The sequence below is a fragment of the Thermobia domestica genome, chromosome 1 (genome assembly GCF_964235325.1).
Source record: "Thermobia domestica chromosome 1, izTheDome1.hap1.1, whole genome shotgun sequence".
Taxonomy (NCBI): Eukaryota; Metazoa; Arthropoda; class Insecta; order Zygentoma; family Lepismatidae; genus Thermobia; species Thermobia domestica.
Window position 1 is genome coordinate 69,990,875 of NC_137454.1, and position 15,684 is coordinate 70,006,558.

Below are 15,684 nucleotides of genomic sequence, written 5' to 3' on the forward strand. Positions count from 1 at the left end.
ATATAGGAAAGTACGCTCACATCACAATTGTTACCGGTTCTACACGTAAGAAATGGAAATTTTATCTAACCTACATGCATGTATTACAAATACGATTAAAAGACACGTTAATATATATATATCAGAGCACTCTCAAAGAAATTTCATCTTAGTGTTTACGACTGACATACATCATAAAGCAATATTGAAGCGAATGAAATGAATTACGAAATACTTAAATTCTCAGACGCGGTGTAACAGACCGAGTAACGGTTGTTTACATTCTATTTGAATTGGCTCCCGGATTGTAATGTTTACCCGTATTGCAATGTTTACCGGTTGTTAAGGCAGCGTTAAAGTTGGTTCGTGTATTGTAATACTGCACCCTAGTGTTTCCAAAGATTCGTTTTGACGTTAATTGGTTTGTTGCAGATGAAATAAATGACACGAAAAGTGATCAGTTTTATATGAGATACGCAAACACAACAATGATTTACCACTAAAACTTCGAACTGTTTCTTTCTACAACTGTTTCGCGTTACTGTAATAATTTCACTCATAGTTTAATATAGTACAAATTTATTTTATATTTTACCTTACCTCATATACGTATGTCTGTCAATTATTCACGTGATACTACCCGTGTTTCATTTGTTATGCGCCCTGATGTTCATTTGTTACTCATTCTGATGTTTATTTGTTACTCATTATGGCTATCACTACAAGAGGGCGTTTGAATCGCTATGCGGGCATTTACTTTGCAAATGGCGACCTGCTTGAACAGTGAGAGCAGCGGTCGTCACAGCAACGGGAAATGTTTTCAAGACGTGGCTAGGTGAGTTTGAAAATTTATGTTATGTGGTTGTTTCCGATAACTATGAAATGTCATTTAATAGATAGAACGGTTGCTTATTTGAATAGAGTTTTGTATAGTAACAGAAGATATATAAATTTGTTTTAGTTCGTAATTGATCATGTAATATTAAAACCGCGATTATTAAGGTCTGGTGACGCGACTAAGATGACGTAGTTGACCACCATGAAGTAAAGAACATAGAAGGCGGTCTGAGTTAGGCTCCTTTAAATTTGGAAATTTGATAGCTAAAGTATATATTCGGAAAGTTAACCTTATCTAAATTTTAATCTTTTGGTGAACCGAGACAATTAGAAAGTGAAGAAATTAACCGAGGAGCCTGACTTCAAAATTAATTTAAACACCGTTAGGCCCAAGGCCGCCAAGTACCATCTCCGCCATTACTGGTGAAGTATAGTGATGGCAAGGGGGATGTAATTTTTCGAAGTTGAAGACAATGGGCCACACGGACGGTCTCCTGCGTTTGTAGGGTACCGAACTGGTGATCCAGTGGAATCAATTTTGGAGTGTAAGAAGTGGGAAGGATTGGACTCGCATAATCTGTGGAATTTTCCTAACTGGTAACATCTTTTCTTTGTTTTTCTTGTTCAATCATGAAGTGCTTCAAGATTACTATGCGTAGTTAAATCGAAAAGCGTCACGTGTCTTTCAAGCTCATTATCATAGTCCACTCATGTACTTATAATTGCATGCCATAAGCATGTATGATCGAAGTATTAAATCTTATGTGTTGATACGGTAAACCTTTACTTTGCACGCACTCTTCTATAGTAATGTACTTTAAGATCTTTGAATGTTTAGGTTAGGTAAGCTCAGTTAAACGCATGTCCCTTGATGACGTTTTATTTTGTGGAATATTTGCTGTAGGTTAGGTTAGGTCAAACTTAAATGTGTGAACCATAATATTTATGTCGGCTAGGTTAGGAAATTAAATTTTGTCCGTGCTTTCGAATTTAATATGTGTCTGTAGGTAGGTTAAATCTGAAAGATGTGTCCCATAATATTTTGGTTAGGTTAGAGAATGTAATTTTGCCTGTGATTTCAAATCTAATATGTACCTTTCGTTTTGCCATGTGATATATTTTATTTTTTTTTTTCGGGGTGAACTTCACTTTGAACGCACTCGTGATAACTTGACGGTTTATGTTAGAATATTAAATGCTCTGTAACGTATGCCATTGATAAATGTTAATGATGATGAAATTTCTTTGGGAGTGCCTTCATTTATATACTACTGTTTTGTTTTTTTTAAAAATACATTTGTGTAGGTTAGGGAAAAGTATATCGTAAGTGTATTGCCGGTAATAATTGTACTTTGAACGTGTTCTTCCATATTTTGCCGTGTGTCCTTTTGATATCATTTCGTAATATATTTTGTATGTGCGCTTTCCATATTTCATCGTGTGTTTTTTTTTTTATACTGATTAATAATACATTTCTGCATGCGCAATACGTGTGAAATCGGGAAAATTGTGCTTTGAACGTGTTTTATTATTTAGTGATGTGTCCTTTTCATAGTATCTAGTAATATACTCGTAATTTAAAATTCTCTTTCATGTGTCTTGTCACATTGTCTCGCGATATATATATTTTCAATTAGCGTACTCTTTGATGTTGATATCGGCCTGTGCTGATCCGGTGAAATTTATTTGGACATATTTTCGGATTTAATAACATTACTTCTAAAACTATCACTTCGTGCAACGTTGATGTTTACTTTGAGCGTGCCATGATTATAGTTATGTGCCTGTTCATTAAACATATATTTTGCCTCATCGAAACTAATAACTTTGTAATATGTCTCAACTTGCTTCACCCAACTAGAATATGATTCCTTACGCGTATCCATCACTCTTCAAGCTTAACTGATTATGAACAGAAACAATAATAAGTTAAAATGATAATAATTGGAAAGGCGTTTCAATATTTGAACCTGTCGAGTAGATTTTTTTTTCCTCTCTTTCACTCACTATACATTTGTAAATATTTCATTCTTCATTAATAGCAGTGTTTTCCACGTTATATGTATTATGAAAATGATGAATAGGCTAATGTGAAGTAATAATGCTACTTATTCACTTTAAGTTAAAAGATTGACGTTGTAGTAGTAATGATATGGCCTATGTTTGTATTTCATTTGATATACGACAGGGATACTATAAAGAATGAACGCTTGATTAAGATGTTTATTTAGAAATATAGAAATAGAGAGGATGGATCGCCGATTTTGTTTTAGTATTAAGAATTTCCTATATGTATCAATGTTGAGAATTATGTTTGATAATACGAATATGTTAAACCATTATGATAACATATTTCCATATAAGATGTTGGTAAAGTATCTTTGAGATACCATGATGGAGGCAAATGTTTAATGACACAATTTTTTTTAAATCTGTCATCATGTAATCGTTAACTAATGGCACAAATAAATTAGTCTTGAGAATTTGACTTTATGATTTCAAATACAATTCATAAACTTGAACTTAGAAGGTTCTAATTGCTTATTTTCTTTATATATACTAATTTAATCTGGACAATGTTGACTCTTATTCTTGGTTGGCCACAAAACAAGAATCTGGAAACTTCTGATGATAAATAATAGCTTTATCGTTGTGTCTTTTTTTTCTTTTGCTAAAGTTAATGCAACCTGAACATTAAATCTAATATAACCTTGATTTTTTTTGATACCGTAAAATCGGACCGTTATAATTGGCGATACCATCCAGGATCTTTGATTTATTTCCGAGATGTTCTTATTCCTGGAAAATCGGACCGTTATAATTGGCGACCTCAGCTTTAAGGATATTTGTTTAGTTGATAATTTGTGTTAGGATATGTATTAATATTTTTATAATTATTGTTTTGTGTGCCAAACTGAGATAAGTATGTGAAGTAATGAGTGGATTGATGACAGTGAGCTATTAGACGCGTGACTCGATTAATGCAAAATGAGTGACGAAAGTCTTAGTGTAGATGGTTCTACCGAACATTTTAAATGTTGTGACAATAAGTACGATTCTAGTGACAGTGTGTCTATACGCTGTGAAACTTGTAACCTATGGTTCCCTATCCGGTGCCTCAATATTCCTGAGAAAGAACAGGAAATTTTACGTACCATGAATAATAATTGGGTTTGTTTCGACTGTAAGTTGGATAAGATGTTAGCTACAGCAATTGAAAAACCCGTTGAGGAACCTGAAACTGAAAGTGATGGAGAACCATTGCTCAAAACGTTGATTGATATCATTACAGACTTGCGAACAGAAATGTCTGTCATGAGTGGTAAATTGGATGCCGGTAACAATGATTTAAGATCTGATATAAACCAGTTAAATGGTAAAATGGACGCTAATACGAATGACTTAAAGGTAGATATTGTTACGATTAAAGAGTCTCTCTCCAGTGTACAGTCGGATTTATCCACTGTCAAACGAGAACTGGAAAATAATGTAGCATCTAAAGGGTCATCGATAACGTCATCAACATTGACTTCTGGAAAAGAAGTTGAAACTATAATCGCTAATCACAAACTAGAAATCAGAGCTGTGGGGTTATGTGAAACTGATAATGTTGAGGGCACAGATTTACAATTAGCAAATAATAATTTTTGTGATGTCTTAGATAAGATAGATAGTAATAGTTTAGAAAATGACAGGGCTGCATTAGAAGCGCCTGAGTTTAAGTCTCACATAAATGTGACTAAGGATAATTTAAATGATGAGACTGATGATTATTATGATGATGTAAATGTAGATTTAAGTTTAGATTTAGTATGTAGTAGTAGATTTAATGTACGTGTCGGTAGATATTTGATAAACGAAACCCCAGTAATGCACAATGATGTAAATAAAAGCTCTTTTATGTATGTCGGTTATGACAAAAAGCAGCATGACAGGGTAGCGATGTCTAGTATAGTCGATACGATAAAGATTCACATAATGAGTGGTGATGACATTGATGATTTCTTGGATATTGATGACAAAAGAGTAGGTAGATCTCAAAAAGGGAGAAAAGAGATGGGAAAACCTAATTTGATATTGTTTATGGATATTAATGTAAATGAATCGAAACTGTTTAAGTGGTTAGTAGGAAATTGTTCTAGCCAGGGACGAAGACATAAGCTAATCAGAATGAGTAGATCTCAGAAAGGGAGAAAGGAGATAGGAAAACTTGACTTGATATTGTTCATCAATGTTAATATAAGTAAATTGAAACTATTTAGATGGTTAGTTGGAAATTGCTCTAGCCAGGGGCGGAGACATATGATAAGTGGAAAATATTGCTGGAAGTGGCTAGAAGCACTCCATAGGATAGGACAGGCAAAAGTCTCACCGCCTGTATTAGCGCCTCCTGTAATTGAAATTGTAACCCTGAATTTTGTTTTCTTCTTCTTTGTTGTATTTCTATTGGTTTAAGTTAAGTTATGATGTTCTATAAATAACGTAGGAGGTAAGATATTATAAAATAGACATGCATTAACAAAATGGGGATTCTAGAAATTTGATTTAGAAATTTCTCTTTTAGTGGACTTATTTAACATAAGAACCGAAACTTTGTAAAGGAGTGGCAAGTTGACTCAAGTTCCTTTGATCAGTGAGCATAATAATTTCGGCTTAAAGAAAATAAATAAATGAATCTTCCGGTTTGGCTAAACCCGCGGAATAATTTCTGTCGAAAAGGGATTGTTAGGATTAACTTTGAATATTCAGAAGTTGTTTACGTACCAGTATAGTATGCGGTACCGGAAATGTATGGTTTAACAGTATAAACCTACCTGTTAGTTAATTTCGTTCGGGTCCAATGATGATTCCTCTGTCCTCTTCAAACGTACCATTTCGTTGTATCGCCGCATTCTCTAGTTGCAGCAGAATTGATTGATGACATTAACAGTAATAACAATAAAGTTTCCCATTTTGTTAGCTATCTCGATCTTAATTCGTGAAAACAGATTGAGCAGTTGTCATAAAAAGAAAGTGATGTTTGCTCAACTGAAACTTCTCTCCTCAAAATAATATTTTGAATGTAAAATGAATTCGTTTCGAGATGAAGTGAGTTGTACTGTCTTCCTTAAAAATTTATTGACGTACTTTGTTCTGAAGGAAGAAGGAGGAAGTACAGCGAATCGAAATATAAGTAGAATGTATCTTGAACACAGGAGTCGAGCTGAACTTTTTAAAATTATAATGTTTGGCAAACCTTTTCAAAATTTCTTTTCGTTCGGTTAAGATTGACCTGTGCCCAGTATATATATTTAAAATGCGGTTTCGGGAAAAAGATAGTCTTCCTCTAGTATACCAGTATTTATAATTAGGAATGAATGCCGAATTATTGATAGGTTCATTTTTCTTTATAATCTGATGTGCTTTAGTTCTGCTTTAGACGAACATTTTATTTATTTCGAACAACTTTTCGAAATTTTAACCTTTGAAAACTTTGCACGGAATTGTTGAGTGGATTCCAACAATTGAGGGAGTTGTTGAGTGAGCCTCCAGCGCTCAGTCAACCTAATTTCGATCAACCCTTTCATTTATTTTCAGATGCATCACTAGAGAATTTGGCTGGCTATCTGGCTCAGTATGATGATACTGGAGAACTTCTCGTTATCGGCTATGCAAGTAGAAAATTAAAGTTATATGAAGTTTCCTATTCGATCTTCCAACTGGAGTTCATTGTGACAACAGCGCAGTGACATACGCTTTTACGTTACAGAACCTAGATCCCCGAACCACAAAAATTTTGCTGAAGTTACAGAGGTTCGATCTTCGGTTCGAGCACATTAAGGGAGTGGACAATAAAATAGCCGACATATTGAGTCGCAATACTCCGGAACTCCCTGCCGAACCTGAAGAATACCGTGTTAATTCTGTTAATTTTGTTAATTTTGTTTGTTATGATAGTACGTGGTTCACTGTAGATGAGTTAATGCAAATGCAAGAGGGTGATAGGTACTGTAACGAATTAAAGACGAAAATGTCAGACAGTACCGATTCTCGAATTCGGCTAGTGAACAATTTAGTTTATATTCAAAATTCAAAAACGAAGCGTTGGCTGCTAGTAATCCCAGAGTTATTGATTGAGAGAACGATTAGGAAGGTTCATGAAACGGGGCATTTTGGTGTTAGTAAATGTTTGAAATTAGTTCAAGAATTGTTTTCCTGGAAAGGACAAAACCGTACGTTTCAAAATTTCATCAATAATTGTGAGTTGTGTGCCCGAACGAAGTTCTCCAATAGAATTATTGCTTGTGAGGATCTGCATATTGAGGCAGATAAGCCACATATCAAATTATGCACCTATCTTGTGGAAATTGCAATATAGCTATGAATTATACTATATCCTTTCAATTGTTGATGTCTATTCACGGTTTCTATGTTATTTACCGTTGAGGACTGCCACGGCTGCTGAGATTGTTCGGACTCTAGAAAAGGAATATTTCTATCTCTTCCCTTACCCAAATTTTATCATATCCGACCAGGACCCACAGTTCCTCTCGAACACGTGGAAGAATTACTGCAATGATCACCAGATTCAGCACATCTTGGTCTCGCCATATAACCCTTCTGGGAATGGCGTCGTTGAACGTTCGCATCGAGAACTCAACCGAATTATTCGATTATTGTGCAGCCATAACCACACTAAGTGGAAAACAGTGCTAAAGACAGCACAAGATCTGCTAAACTATTCTTATAATAGCACCATTGGATGTACGCCTGCTGAGGTGTTCATCTCTTTTTCAGCTGCCGATAGATTTCGAGAAAAAAATTTCCGTGGTCGTCTGAACTGAAGACAGTAGAAAATTCTAAACGGCATATTCAGGTGGAACCCCGTTTGTTGTCAAAACGAAAACGAAAATCGCAAAATAATGTGATTGAAATTAAGGAAATGGATTTGGTTATGGTTAAGACCCATTTTCACTCGGATGCATTTAAGTAGGTCACACACAAGTACATGCCAGTATTTACGGGACCTTTCGTTGTGACTCGAGTGCATCACAATTCCGTTTCTTTAAAAGATTTGGAGGGGAGAGAAGTGCCAACTCAAAATTTATCGAACGTAAAATTGTTCAATTGCTCTCCAGAAAAGAGAGAAGAATTGTTAAAAGACTTTAAATAGTCATAAAAAAAAAATAAAAAAAAAATTAAAAAAAAATAAATTAAAAAAAAAAAGTTTTTTTTTTCTTAAAGCCGCCGGGAAAAATGTAACAGACCGAGTAACGGTTGTTTACACTCTATTTGAATTGGCTCCCGGATTGTAATGTTTACCCGTATTGCAATGTTTACCGGTTGTTAAGGCAGCGTTAAAGTTGGTTCGTGTATTGTAATACTGCACCCTAGTGTTTCCAAAGATTCGTTTTGACGTTAATTGGTTTGTTGCAGATGAAATAAATGACACGAAAAGTGATCAGTTTTATATGAGATACGCAAACACAACAATGATTTACCACTAAAACTTCGAACTGTTTCTTTCTACAACTGTTTCGCGTTACTGTAATAATTTCACTCATAGTTTAATATAGTACAAATTTATTTTATATTTTACCTTACCTCATATACGTATGTCTGTCAATTATTCACGTGATACTACCCGTGTTTCATTTGTTATGCGCCCTGATGTTCATTTGTTACTCATTCTGATGTTTATTTGTTACTCATTATGGCTATCACTACAAGAGGGCGTTTGAATCGCTATGCGGGCATTTACTTTGCAAATGGCGACCTGCTTGAACAGTGAGAGCAGCTTGTCGTCACAGCAACGGGAAATGTTTTCAAGACGTGGCTAGGTGAGTTTGAAAATTTATGTTATGTGGTTGTTTCCGATAACTATGAAATGTCATTTAATAGATAGAACGGTTGCTTATTTGAATAGAGTTTTGTATAGTAACAGAAGATATATAAATTTGTTTTAGTTCGTAATTGATCATGTAATATTAAAACCGCGATTATTAAGGTCTGGTGACGCGACTAAGATGACGTAGTTGACCACCATGAAGTAAAGAACATAGAAGGCGGTCTGAGTTAGGCTCCTTTAAATTTGGAAATTTGATAGCTAAAGTATATATTCGGAAAGTTAACCTTATCTAAATTTTAATCTTTTGGTGAACCGAGACAATTAGAAAGTGAAGAAATTAACCGAGGAGCCTGACTTCAAAATTAATTTAAACACCGTTAGGCCCAAGGCCGCCAAGTACCATCTCCGCCATTACTGGTGAAGTATAGTGATGGCAAGGGGGATGTAATTTTTCGAAGTTGAAGACAATGGGCCACACGGACGGTCTCCTGCGTTTGTAGGGTACCGAACTGGTGATCCAGTGGAATCAATTTTGGAGTGTAAGAAGTGGGAAGGATTGGACTCGCATAATCTGTGGAATTTTCCTAACTGGTAACATCTTTTCTTTGTTTTTCTTGTTCAATCATGAAGTGCTTCAAGATTACTATGCGTAGTTAAATCGAAAAGCGTCACGTGTCTTTCAAGCTCATTATCATAGTCCACTCATGTACTTATAATTGCATGCCATAAGCATGTATGATCGAAGTATTAAATCTTATGTGTTGATACGGTAAACCTTTACTTTGCACGCACTCTTCTATAGTAATGTACTTTAAGATCTTTGAATGTTTAGGTTAGGTAAGCTCAGTTAAACGCATGTCCCTTGATGACGTTTTATTTTGTGGAATATTTGCTGTAGGTTAGGTTAGGTCAAACTTAAATGTGTGAACCATAATATTTATGTCGGCTAGGTTAGGAAATTAAATTTTGTCCGTGCTTTCGAATTTAATATGTGTCTGTAGGTAGGTTAAATCTGAAAGATGTGTCCCATAATATTTTGGTTAGGTTAGAGAATGTAATTTTGCCTGTGATTTCAAATCTAATATGTACCTTTCGTTTTGCCATGTGATATATTTTATTTTTTTTTTTTCGGGGTGAACTTCACTTTGAACGCACTCGTGATAACTTGACGGTTTATGTTAGAATATTAAATGCTCTGTAACGTATGCCATTGATAAATGTTAATGATGATGAAATTTCTTTGGGAGTGCCTTCATTTATATACTACTGTTTTGTTTTTTTTAAAAATACATTTGTGTAGGTTAGGGAAAAGTATATCGTAAGTGTATTGCCGGTAATAATTGTACTTTGAACGTGTTCTTCCATATTTTGCCGTGTGTCCTTTTGATATCATTTCGTAATATATTTTGTATGTGCGCTTTCCATATTTCATCGTGTGTTTTTTTTTTTTATACTGATTAATAATACATTTCTGCATGCGCAATACGTGTGAAATCGGGAAAATTGTGCTTTGAACGTGTTTTATTATTTAGTGATGTGTCCTTTTCATAGTATCTAGTAATATACTCGTAATTTAAAATTCTCTTTCATGTGTCTTGTCACATTGTCTCGCGATATATATATTTTCAATTAGCGTACTCTTTGATGTTGATATCGGCCTGTGCTGATCCGGTGAAATTTATTTGGACATATTTTCGGATTTAATAACATTACTTCTAAAACTATCACTTCGTGCAACGTTGATGTTTACTTTGAGCGTGCCATGATTATAGTTATGTGCCTGTTCATTAAACATATATTTTGCCTCATCGAAACTAATAACTTTGTAATATGTCTCAACTTGCTTCACCCAACTAGAATATGATTCCTTACGCGTATCCATCACTCTTCAAGCTTAACTGATTATGAACAGAAACAATAATAAGTTAAAATGATAATAATTGGAAAGGCGTTTCAATATTTGAACCTGTCGAGTAGATTTTTTTTCCTCTCTTTCACTCACTATACATTTGTAAATATTTCATTCTTCATTAATAGCAGTGTTTTCCACGTTATATGTATTATGAAAATGATGAATAGGCTAATGTGAAGTAATAATGCTACTTATTCACTTTAAGTTAAAAGATTGACGTTGTAGTAGTAATGATATGGCCTATGTTTGTATTTCATTTGATATACGACAGGGATACTATAAAGAATGAACGCTTGATTAAGATGTTTATTTAGAAATATAGAAATAGAGAGGATGGATCGCCGATTTTGTTTTAGTATTAAGAATTTCCTATATGTATCAATGTTGAGAATTATGTTTGATAATACGAATATGTTAAACCATTATGATAACATATTTCCATATAAGATGTTGGTAAAGTATCTTTGAGATACCATGATGGAGGCAAATGTTTAATGACACAATTTTTTTTAAATCTGTCATCATGTAATCGTTAACTAATGGCACAAATAAATTAGTCTTGAGAATTTGACTTTATGATTTCAAATACAATTCATAAACTTGAACTTAGAAGGTTCTAATTGCTTATTTTCTTTATATATACTAATTTAATCTGGACAATGTTGACTCTTATTCTTGGTTGGCCACAAAACAAGAATCTGGAAACTTCTGATGATAAATAATAGCTTTATCGTTGTGTCTTTTTTTTTTTTTGCTAAAGTTAATGCAACCTGAACATTAAATCTAATATAACCTTGATTTTTTTTGATACCGTAAAATCGGACCGTTATAGCGGAATATTCGCATGTGCGTTCATGATAAAGATTTCCCAACAAAATAGCATATATCACATTGCAATATATAAAAGACACGTATTAAATTTGGAAAACACGGGTAAAAGCGAATCTAACCTAACCTACATAGATATTATGGATCACACATTTGCAAAATTAGACCTAACCTAACCTACAGCAAATATTTCACAAAATAAGGCATCATCACGGGACATAATTTGAGACATAATTCAGTAATGTATTTAACATAACCGATCTAATCTAAATATTCAAAATTTTCAAGGTACATTGCCATCGAAAGGTACGTACAAAGTAAAATATTACCCTAATATCAACATACATATTTTTCAAATTTACGTAGAGGCACACATAAGATTTAATAATTCAATTATACATGCTTGTAGCATAAGTGGATACTGACGATTGACAAGCTCAGAGACGCGTAACGCCCTTTAACTTTAGTTACACATCCTGATTCTTAAAGACGCCATTTGCTGAACTGCTATACTGTTTATAAGAAAAATAAGAAAAGATGTTACCCGATTATCCGCAGGTTTCACAGAATAATAGTCCTCTCGCAGAGTAGGTTTCATCTACTTGCTTATTTAAAATCGAGAGATGACTCCTTCGGTACACCGGCTACACACTCCACGAACGTAGAATATCTTTCCGGTCCGCCGCAGCAATCAGCTTCGATGAATTACATCTCCCATTCCATTACTGCATATGTCTAGTAATGGCGGAGATGACATTTGATGGCTTGTGGCCGAAAAAGGTTTTCACTAAATTTTGACTTTTGTTAGACTCCTCCGTATCTATTTCTTCCAAATAACGTCTTAGGTTAGTCTAAACCATGATTTTGATTAGGTTACAGGCCGAATTACACTTTTAGTTACAAAATTTCTAAAATTTTTTTAGAGGAGCTAACAAGCCATCATTTTTCCACACTGAAATCTACTAATCCACTGCGTCATCTTACACTCGTAGCCAGGCCTCTATAAACGCGGTTTCTACTATTATATCTTTGATTATAATTCGCATTATTTTACCATAAATACATATCAGTACAAGAATCTAACTGTAAAAGTCATGAATTTCTATATCTATTTTAATATCTAACTTACCGAAAACTCTATTCAATAAATAAATAATTAAAAGATTATTCTCTCCCGGTGATTATTTAGAAATTGCCATAGTAACGGAGAACTTCCTTTCACCGCCGAGCCGCCATCTTTTACAATGTTATTTCCACGTATGGCGATTCGAACGCCCTCTTGCGGCAATAACCAAAGAAATCGCCATGTTAGCAGTAATATAATGTAACAAAAGAAAGCCGAAGTAGGTAACAAATGAATAAAATATAACTACATCGTATTCGATGAAATTTTAAGGTAAAATTTTCAATAGTATTTAATTTTACTTATATTAATTGTTCGTATGTGTGAGCTAAGAATACGATATGGACGTTAAAGAAACGGTTACAGTTTGAAGTGAATCAGTAAGGACTAGTTTTAAAAGATTTCCGGATGTGTAATTGAGTGCATGTATTCTTTTGTGCCATTCCTTGTACTAACAATATAAAACAAATTAACATTAAATTAGTGTAAACTTACACGTAACGAAACTGAAAAACAAATTAACATTAAATTAGTGTAGACTTACACGTAACAAAACTGGGCACAGTAATATTATGCGGGAACCAACTTCGATTTCAACCGGTACACATAACAATACGGATCCAATGTAAACAAACCGGTAATTGGTTTGTTACACTGGGAAAATAACAACGGTGACTACAAAAGTGTAATAAAGAAAAAAAAAAGTATGGTCCTTTTAAATACGTACTGTATTATCGACTTTATTAATTCACACGGTAGAAACATATGTTCATTGAGATATATGAAGGCTGTGCTTGTAATTACATCAATATGTATGTTACTCGCATTTAAAGTTTAGGTAAGTACTGTATGTATGTAAGAAGATAAACAAACGTTTTTAAATTCTGAAAGGTTATTCTGCAAAATATTCGCAATATTTCTTACCTTTTCTACTAGTATATTCCACATTCCAGGAGCAGGTTTTCGATAAATAGCCTTTCCCGTACTAACCAACACTTGGACAGGAACACCAACTCTCTTAACGATGGACTCAACTTTTGATTTAAATTCTTCTGGCTTAACCTTCCCAGTCGCTATACCAGCTTGATTTGTAAAAAAGACAATTTTAAAACCTTCCTTCCACAGACGTGCAAGTGTCGGCTGAATAGCATTAAATGCAATCATCCAATCATTACTATCCTTAGGAAACACACGCCCAGACTTTGTTACAATTATAGTTCCATCTATGTCATATGCTGCAATCTGGAAAGGAACGGAAATACTGTATTTATAGGATATAAAAAAATCTGATTTTTTTTTCCATTTAAAAAAAACTTATAAAAGCTATAGCTAATGGTAAGCGCTCACATCGAAATATTTGTAGTTCGATCCCAGGTCTTGAGAGTTTATTCGCATTCGGTGTACATCGCATTCATAAATTTTCTCAATGTTCTTGTTTCGGTTACACCAATTCTTCCATTATTTACCTGCATTTATCATACATCTCACTTAGCCCAGTGCCGGATTATTACACAAAATATTTCGTTTCGCTGCAACGAATTCTCTAATTTACAATGTGAAACTTTTTTATTTTTAAACGAAATTTTACAATATCATTCATAAATGTACTTAATCAAAATACTGTAATATTACTCACTGAAATGAACTATTGATAATCATTGTTATTTGTAATTGTGTAAATCAAGAACATATTTAAGATAGATTATTCTTTTTAGATAGAAAGCAGTTTGAAACATAAATATCAGTATTCACTATTAGATACCAAGACATTTCTATATAGATCACACGCTATTACCTCGGGATGAGTATTCTAGGCCAATGGTTTTCAACTGGCGGTCCGCGAAATTATTTGCAGATCAGCATTAGAAGGTGGTCAGCTTCACCCTACGACATAATGCCCGATCATCTGTGAATTGTGTGAGTCCTGTGAAAATTCGGCTGTTTCAAAGAATACCAATATATATTTTCTCTTCTTAATGATCTAAATTTATCTCTTCTTATCTCTCATAATTTCTCATCACATACTTGTAAATATGTCTACTCTGAGGAAGAGAGTAACTTTTGAAAAAAAAAAAAAATTACATAAAATAATTTGGAATTGTTCCCCCTTCTGAATGTCGCTAACATAAATAGCAAACAGATATTACGTGTTATACACCAACATGTTAACACATTCATTTTAAAAACTTTAATTATCCTACCATTGAAACCGTCAGGAAAAGAATCCCCAGCAAGAAAACCGATCGATCCTTCCACGAAGGTATAGACCGCCATGAACTCACTCTTCAAGATATGAAGGAAAGTTTACCTGAACTTTTTTCTGATATAACTCTCTACTCTAGATTCAAAAAGAAGTCACTAAATCCGTTTTAGTTACTTGTAAGTGAAGAATATTCTGATTTGAGCACAAAAGCTTAGAAATTGTTAGTGATTTCCTTTTAACTGTAAAACAACTTTCTCTGCTGTCTGTGTAATTAAGTCAAAATACAGCAACTACTGGACGTTATTCCGCTCTATGTCCTGTAGTTTCAACGTTGGATTAATGAATCGACAATATTCTGGAAAGTAAACACCAGAACACCAGCAAATGTCGCATTGAGTAAATAAATAAATAAAATACAAAATAAGTTTAGAGAAAAGTTAAATAGTTGTATGGCTGTACAACTCCAAACTCAAATATAAAATGCAGTTGTGATAAAATTCGTAAATTCGAAATTAATTATTTAAATAATAAATAAAGTCCGGTTCAAACCTCTTGACGTCTGCCGAAAGCCAATGCTGTACAGATGCGACGTTGTCGGATTCCACTTCCTTTCGTGCACAGGCATAACGTGAAACACTAACGCGAGAAATTAAGATATTGAAAAATAAATTCGTTCTTACAAATTTATTAACGCTAAAATGACATATCATAAGGACGTATCTTTGAAATTGCTTTCTCCTAATCCAGGAACAAAGCTATTTGACAATGTCGCCTAACTTGCATTGGGTATTGTGAAAAGGAGGACACGATTCAAACGTCAAGAGGTTTGAGCTGGAATATAGTGTTAGTTATAACTAACTCTATGGCCTATGGAACCCGGAGGTTCAATGCCGCGTTCACAAAAGTCTCCATTGACTTTTATCCTTAGCCAAATGGATCCAGTTTCTACTTTGTATTCCTATTTCTGTGAGATC

The 15,684-nt window shown here is 34.0% G+C and overlaps 1 protein-coding gene across 1 annotated transcript in view; it reads right to left on the minus strand.

The window, feature by feature from the left end:
* The window catches only part of PNKP (Polynucleotide kinase 3'-phosphatase), a 55,500-nt gene that overhangs the window by 22,592 nt on the left and 17,224 nt on the right, over nucleotides 1-15,684 (minus strand). Inside the window, exon 3 of the mRNA XM_081758393.1 lies at nucleotides 13,432-13,749. Within this exon, the coding sequence (XP_081614519.1) occupies nucleotides 13,432-13,749 (318 nt within the window). The remainder of the gene's footprint in view (nucleotides 1-13,431; nucleotides 13,750-15,684) is intronic.